The 8,258-nt window shown below is 40.9% G+C and overlaps 2 protein-coding genes across 2 annotated transcripts; one reads left to right on the top strand and one right to left on the bottom strand.

Moving 5' to 3' along the window:
- The first annotated feature begins 487 nt into the window (after positions 1-487).
- LOC131681915 (zinc finger protein OZF-like) lies at positions 488-1,975 on the top strand. Its single transcript, XM_058963013.1, has 3 exons — positions 488-699; positions 756-889; positions 945-1,975. Exons 1-3 carry the CDS (start codon positions 589-591, stop codon positions 1,894-1,896), a joined length of 1,197 nt encoding a protein of 398 aa, XP_058818996.1. The 5' UTR covers positions 488-588; the 3' UTR covers positions 1,897-1,975.
- Positions 1,976-2,137: 162 nt separating this feature from the next.
- On the bottom strand, positions 2,138-6,308 carry LOC131681914 (uncharacterized). The gene is made up of 3 exons (XM_058963012.1): positions 5,937-6,308; positions 5,603-5,881; positions 2,138-5,546 (listed from the first exon to the last, which is right to left on the bottom strand). Exons 1-3 carry the CDS (start codon positions 6,177-6,179, stop codon positions 2,244-2,246), a joined length of 3,825 nt encoding a protein of 1,274 aa, XP_058818995.1. The 5' UTR covers positions 6,180-6,308; the 3' UTR covers positions 2,138-2,243.
- Between the last annotated feature and the right edge of the window lie 1,950 nt (positions 6,309-8,258).

The following is an 8,258-nucleotide window of genomic DNA, read 5'->3' as shown; positions in this document are numbered from 1 at the left end:
TGTAACTCTTCAATCGAGAAGGTTATTAATTCGAATAATCCGATCCCGCACTCTGAAAATTGAAACATTTTATAGAGAAGGGTTTATTTATTTGAATATCAATGAATCTTACGCTCGAAAACATCTAGTAGACTTTCAGGGAAGCCTAAATCATCCAACAATAATGAACGCGTATATCCAGTTGACGCCATCTTGAGTTTATAAAACAGTAATTTTCTCACTGTGAGCTCCAGTAAAAGGTATGTGAATTTCACGTAACTTTTATCAACATGACACATAACCTTCACTCAAAAATCTAATAAGTTTTATTACCAAGTTGTTAAATTTTACGTGCATCACATAAAATTGAAAGGATTCCTATTTTTTTAACATCACCTGAATTTTCCGGTAAAAAATACGTTTCTAGTTTGTTCAGTGCGGTATAGATTTATGTGCTTTTTCACGTAAAGTGTATGTGATTTTTTGGCTCAGTGCAGTTTCGCTTCAAGCAAAAACGACATAAACAAAAAAAGCTTGGAAAATAAAACACGGATTAATTGTTTTGGTACTTTTTTAATAGCAAAGATTGTAATTGTAACTGATATAATAATGCGCATTTGCCGAATTTGTATTGAGGTCATCAGTAACAATGATTGGCTCTCGATATTCGAAGGATGTGACTCGGTAGCCGACATGATTCAGGATCTGAGTGGACTGGAGGTAGAACTTTCCAAACAATTCAATTTTCCGTAGGTATAATCAATTCGTTATTGTAGGTCACAAAAGATCCGCGACTGCCAGAATTTGTATGTTCTTTGTGCTTTGGAAATCTCAGGTCAGCATTAGACGTCAAATATAAGTGTTTAGAGTCCGATCAGAAACTTAGAAATCTCCTGGAGAAGAACCTTGGGTAAGTTGTTGATATCACTCTTCGGATGATATTGAATGGGCAGATTGTTTTTTAGGACAACTGAGAAAGAGAATACTTTTTCACCAATAATAAGTTACAAAATTATTTACGGAGATGTATCAGAATCGCTGCTACCCGAAATAGAAACAGCTGATCACTTGGTTGTGCTGAACGATGATATCAATGAACAACTGATAAAGATTCCAAATGATCCAATCAAGCTTATAGAACAAACCGAAGATTATGATTGTACAACACTAAGTTGTTGTGGATGTGCAACTGTTTTCGAAAGCAAAGACCATTTATTGAAACATTCGAAAGATGTACATGAGCAGCACCGTACCATCAACGAAGAACGACCTTTCGAGTGTGAAATTTGTTACAAACGCTACACATCGAAACGGGGGCTCAATTTGCACAAAGGTAATCCATATCAGTCGAAGCAATATCAATGTTCCGTTTGTGGTAAGCGGTTCAGCAATCTAATGGTTCTGGCTAATCATGAACGCAGTCACTTGAAACTGAAGCCTTTTGAATGTGTTGTTTGTTCCAAACGATTTGGCACGCAGTCGAATCTGCTGGCGCATCTCAAATTGCACTCGGTCGTTCCTGAGCATACCAAGCATGTTTGTAATTATTGCGGAAAAGGGTTCAGTCGGAAGAGCTATCTTAAACATCACTATTCTTTACTACATAGCGAAGATACACCCTTTGCATGTACATTTTGTTCGAGCAAATTCAAGGCAAAAGCCAATCTGCGTTTGCATTTGCGTACGCACACCCAAGAGAGACCGTATTCCTGTGAGCTATGTGACCGAGCATTTATGTATCCTACCGATCGAAAGAGACACATGATACAACACACAGGCCAGAAACCGTTCAAGTGTGCTGACTGTGATAAAGCGTTTACAAGAAAGGGGCTGCTACAGAAACATCGGGTCTGCCATGAGGATGCTTCTACTTCAAATGATGAAGCGAGGTTACAGTCCAATTCGATTTGTTCGTAAATTTTCCAGGTTAATTTCCACAGCTATTACTGAATAAATTATACTTACAGATTGCAATCATTTCTTTGCTTAGGATAAAAAAAAGTTTCTTGTTAGATTTGCTAATTTCCTACAAATTAGAAAACTCCAAGCTTACATCGTAATCTTCTTACGTCTAATGCGAATAGGGATAAGGAGTGATATATACTTGCTAGTATAGATTAAGTGCTGAGTTTTTCAGAAAAAACTGAGTTTTGTTGTTTTATAAGGCAAATTGGTTATATTTTTCATATCGTTACATTTTCACCAAAAGTATCAAAGTCAAAAAGTATTTCGAAACCGGTTCAAAAGAACGTTTTATTTACAGCTTATAGCTCTTCATCCTCGGCATCGAAATTTGTCTTTTCCATCTTCACTTCTACAAACGGTATCGAATCAACCAAAGAAGTGGTGTTTCTGGAACTCGTCCCAAAGCAACGAATGTATTCGGCTATCTTCTCCTCTGTCAGCGGTGCATCGGCATGTTCAGGTGGATTGATGGCCGCCAGTTCGAACAAACCTGTTACAGTGAGTCTTACACGACAAGGCTGAGCAGAGCATTTCCACTTGCTGCTATCTCCGGTTTCGGTGATAAAATCTAGTGAATATCGGTGGCCATCGTAAATGATGTTTGGGAGAGGCCGCATGAAGCTCGGTTGAATAAGGAACCAGAACGGTTTCACCACCTCCGAGTATGAGTCCATGATACTGCTTTCGCCCAGCGGATACTTGTATATGTCCCACAGCTCAGTGGAGTGGTTGTGTTTAGGGATTTTTGGAAGTATTCCAGTTTTGCACCGGTTATCAACATGAAGGGTCGCTCGACAACTGCGAACGGAGGAGTGAATACATCTCCATAAGCTATGATTTTGTTTGGAGGTTTTGTGATTGTATTCGTAGCCATCCTGTAAGATTTTCATCTGTCCTTTGTGAATTTGAACTTCAAAGTTTCGGTCCTGGTCAGGCACAGATAGTCGTCTCAGTAAATTTGATGCACGCAGTGGACTGCTTAAATTAGAAGGACACGATGATGAGGGAAGTGTTTTACTACTAGGAAGAAGATCTGGATCAACAATATCTGTGCCAGTTATTGCTTTTATTTCATCATCCGTTAATTGCTCGTGGTTGTGTTCATTTTTAACGGATATCATTTCCAGAGCACCCTCGACTCGCGCATATACCTTGCAACCACCATAGCATTTCCATGTGCTTTTTCCGTTGTTTCCTATGAAGTGGATCGTGTACTTGTAGCCTTGGTAGATAATAGCTTTATTTGTGCGGTATTCAGACTGATAGTTCCAAATCCAGTATGACAAATATGCATCTTTGTCTTCATCGTAAACCGACGCCTTTCCTGTTGGTAGCAGAAAGGCGGCAATTTGTTGACCCGAGTGATTGTGCTTCTTTTTTGAATCCACTGGAAATACTTGTTTTCCATCGGCATTCAGGTTCAAAGTAACAACACAGTTGCGAGTTCTAGACCAAACACAGCTCCACAAGCTACTGCCATCATCTTGGCGCAACTTTAAACGAAAATTCTCGCCTTTGTAGGTGATTACTTGCTTGGTTCTGATTCGTTTGACCTCGAAATTACGGTTTGGATCGAAACGAGCTAGACTGGACAAAATATTGCTTGCTTCAGCTTCCTGATTTGGAAGCTCCTTCAACTTTTTTTCGTTGGATATCGGACGTAATATGCATTGCTGGATCAGGTGTTGAATTTGGGACTCAGGCAACACATCGTGGTTGTGCTGAACACTGGCGAACACAGATTCAAACATACCTTCCACTATGGCAGTTGCCTTACAACAATCGCTTTTTACCCAATTTCTAGTGCATAACCATGTGCTGGTTTCGTTCTGATCGATAGAACCAAAAGAGTATCTGTACCCACGATATATAATTCCGTACTGTCTCTTAGTACGAAACATGTTTGTTAGGATATAGAAGGGATTGTACTCATGACTTTCTTCGTCCCAAATTTGACCCTTTGTTGAGGGGAATGACAACAGTTTTTGCTTAAACGAAAGATTTTCCATTGGTGATTCTGTTTTTTGTTTACCTTCAAGAAGCTCAGCAATTTCTTCCTTTGGTGGTTTCTCGTGAGAATGATCGGTTTTCAGTAACACCATTTTTAGATCCGAACTGGTAATAAGCAACGCACGGCATGCATATTTTTTTAAACAGCACCATCGTACCAATCCCCGTTTGTTGGTATCTTGTAGTATAAACACATAGTCGCGATAGACAATAAATCGGCTTTCGTAGTATAGCGAAACACGCGTCAGCAGCCAGAGTGGCTCTTCGCCGATCATCCGCTTTCCAATTGGTACGCTAAAAATCTTCTCAGGCTCAATTCCATGACTGTGTCGACCTATTTTAAAATGAACCATTTCCTTACCATCAACAGAAACTCGCATCAAAATTTGGCAATGACGCAATGAATCAAAAATGCATTTCCAAACCGTAGACCCATCCTTTAGTCGACCGTAATATCGGTACTCGTAGCTGTTCTGTGCAATTTTGAACTTTCCCCCTGTCCTGATAACATTAAACTTGCGATTCGGGTCATCCTGCTCAAAAATCTTGAATATCTCAGGATTTTGCTCTTTTGTTAGAGCATCCAATTCAATTTGTACTGTTTGTTTGTCATCTAGTCCGTTAGCGATTCTTTCGAAACAGTGTTCACTCGCTTCCAAGCAGTTTTCTAAAATTTCCATTGAGTTAGTCTCTTGAAAAGCGTCTATAACTTCCGTTGATTCCGTGTCTATATCACGTTTCTTGAAAAGAGAAAAGACCTCATCTACGTCTACGGTCTCGTGATTGTGTTTTCCTTTGAGTTCTGTACGCTGGAATACCCCGTTAACATAAATAACAGCCATACATTTACCTTTACGCCGTCGGCCGCAGTACCACACACTACAATCTCCGTGGGGACGAAACTGTTGCAAGCTATATCGATTACCATCAAAAAACAAGCTACGCGTATGAAAAGACCTTGATAATTGCCTAGCATATAGCCAGAATGGTACTTTCTTTCCTTCGAATAGTGTCATCCCTTTCCCCGAGGGGCAGTTCATTACCGTTGGCAGCTTAAACGGGTGACTGTGCTTTTGAACGCCCGGCTCCACGCAAGCATTGATTCCTAACTCGTCAATGTGCAGCTTCATGCGGCACTTCCATAGTTTGGTTTCAGCACATACCCACAAAGTGCCACCCTCTGGTGTTTCGGAACAATATCGGAATCGAAATTCATCATAAATCACCATCAACAGTCCGCCATCACATTTTCGTATCTGAAAATTCTTTCCATCCATATCCGTTCCGAGCAGCTGCAGTAATTCAGGTCGAACCCCTCGAACTTTGATATTTCCATCATCGAACGGATCTGATTGATCATCTACGGAACAATCAGAATCTGACACATACAGATCGAGATCTGGATATTCTCTCTTAACTTTAGTTGTCGCTTCTCCGTGAGCTGTCCATTCAAGCTTCCCGAATAATTCTGTATCAACTTCCTGCTTGAAAAATACTTCCTCTGGTTCATGCTTATGTCGAAACTCCAGTAACCTATCAATACTTTGAATGCAATTACGACAAATTTTCGTCACTGGGTCCATTGCGTTAATCTTGAAAAAGTAAAAATTACTGTAATATAACTCAAATTTAGAGATGCATTATCTACCGGCACCCCCAAGCATTTGCGAATCTTCACCAAGTGGTCATTGTCAGGGATATGAATTTCTGGATAAAGCTCTAGCAGTTTCCCGCCAATCTTTAGACAGAAACGACACACACGAATCTGCTGCGCATGGGCCCCGTTTACCTCAGCCTCTTCCTCGGTGATTCGGTTTTGGGAATATTCATTGCACTGTGTTGCTCGCTTCCAGAAAGCATAGTGAGTTTCCAACTCATTGAGGCATTTACGGCAAATTCGTGCTTGGGGCTCTAGTTCCGGTGTGATCTACGAGAAAAATATTGAAAAGCATAAAAGCAAAAATAAAACTACTAAACATTACCTCTAACCCGACGCAAGCTTTAATTGAAACTGCAATGTCCGGATTGGAACTCTTTGTTTTGTTGGAAAACAGCGCTAATAGCTTCACCCCAGCGGATGTTTTGCACAGGCTACAAAATACTGGTAAAACTGGTTCGTCGTCCGGTTCGATTTTAATTTCTGTGGTGAGTTCCCATTCGTTTACTTCCGTTGTATAGGTTCTGAAACGTTCTGTATGCTTTCGTTTCCGCCTAGGACGATCCATGTTTTACTAAGAAATCGGATTTATCATATCCCAAAGATTGTCTTGCTGAAATATGTGGACACGGAATCTAAATCTCTAAGTCTATGGGACGCTATCAGTAACTGTTGTTCACATTCCGATCAGCTGTTTTTTTTTTGTTTGGATTGTCTTTCGACAGACTAAGACCATGGTTGATCCATCTCGCCAACATACTTCAGTTTTTTCCTTTCATCGGTTTCAACGTTATGTTTCCTTTGTTTCTTATACCATTATTTTTGTTTCCTTGATGAACTTTGCTATTTGTTTCATGCTTTCTTCACATTTTTCTCGTAGAATTGGCTCCAAGGGCTCCATATATTCCAATATATTGTAATTTATTCTTATATTGTTGTATTTTGGGCAGTGGTAAAGCAAGTGTTTTAGGTCCTGAACTTCTTCGCAAAGGTTGCATAAATCGTCCATCTCTAATCCCCATTGTGCTCTCCTTTCTTTTGTCAATGTGTGTCCGCTTCTAATTCTGTTCATTATTTTTACTTGCTCGGTATTCAGTGTTAGGTGTTTTGCCCAGATCGTTTTGCATGGCGTTTCGCATATCGTAAAATGCCATTTCCCTTTCTTCATAGATTCCGCTTTGTACCTTCTCTCCCATTCGTCCCAAATTTCCTTTCGGCTCAGTATTATAGCGTCGCTCATTGTTATCCCATTGAAGAAAGATTGTTTATCATGTGTTCGTGCCACCGCTGCTCGATCTGCAATTTCATTCCCTTGGATCTCCTGATGACTAGGGATCCACTGAATCCTTACGTACGACCTAGGCATGCTCTGCAGCTCTTTGAAGATTTCCCATATTATGTAGTTTTCGGCTACGGCTTTATCCTTAGTGAGGGTTTCGCAGGCACTTCTGGAGTCTGTCAGGATTACCGTCTTACTGTATCCCTTGTTTTTGCACATTTCCACCGCATGTTGGATCGCCAATATTTCAGCATTTGTGATCGTGAAGTTGCCGTTTATTTTCTCCGTCAGTACTTCTCCATCCTTTTCATCATACACTGCGATAGCTACACCAAAAGAGTTCTTGGATGCGTCCGTGAATATCCTGTTATATCCTTTGTAGTCATTCTCCATTGTTTCTTTAAACAGTTTTTTCCACACGTCACTGGACACGTTTCCCTTCTTATATTGCCCTTCTCCCAAGCTTCGATGTACTATTTTTCCGATGTCGATCATTCCGAAATACTGCATTCGTCTTCGCCACTGATTATTTTTTTCCGCTGGATGGACTTGATATAGTAGATCAACGTGTTTTTCTGCGACCTGTGTGAAATATGATCCATTGGATATCTCTCGTGATAGGGTGCTGCAGATGAACTTCTGGTTCGGGGTTTTGAAGAAGATGCTCCTGATGAGTTCCTTTTTTGTTAGTGCCTCAATCCGTTGGCGCATCGGTAGCTGACCTGAATCGGCCAACAGTACATTCACCGGGGTGGTACGTAAGTAACCCATCGCGTATCTTACGTACGAGTTCTGTAGAGTTTGCAATATGCCTATATTCGCTGGTGCTGCATTTCCAAAGACCGATGCCCCATACTCCATTCTGCTCCTGATTATAGCATTTCCCACCTTGATCAACGTTTCCGGGTTTGCTCTCCCTGTTTTCCGTCCCAGTAGCTTGAGTAGGGTCAACTTTTTTCCTGCTGCATTTCGGATCGCTTCGATATGTTTTCGGTGTCTCAAACTTCTATCCAGTGTGTATCCAAGATATCTGTGCGTATTCACAATTTCCAGTCGCTCCCCTCGAACGTTGACACGGAGGTGGTCAATGTTTTTGTTAGTGAATGGTATGACAGCAGATTTAGCTACACTTAGTTTGAGATTGAGCATTTCTAAGCGTCGCGTTAGCTTCGGCAAGAATTCGTTCAGTCTTTTTGTAGCCTCCTCCATTGTTTTTCCCTTGGCGATGACAGCAAAATCGTCCGCAAATTGCAGTAGCTCGCATTCATCGTTCGACAGGTCATGCAGGTTCGCTGTGTACAGGTTGAATAGGATTGGTGACAGAGGGCATCCTTGTGGTAAACCCTCGCTCACTTCCATTTGTACTGT

Source organism: Topomyia yanbarensis, chromosome 2 (assembly GCF_030247195.1).
Source record: "Topomyia yanbarensis strain Yona2022 chromosome 2, ASM3024719v1, whole genome shotgun sequence".
Taxonomy (NCBI): domain Eukaryota; kingdom Metazoa; phylum Arthropoda; class Insecta; order Diptera; family Culicidae; genus Topomyia; species Topomyia yanbarensis.
Note: the sequence above shows the minus strand (reverse complement) of the source record. Positions and strands in the feature narration are given on the sequence as shown.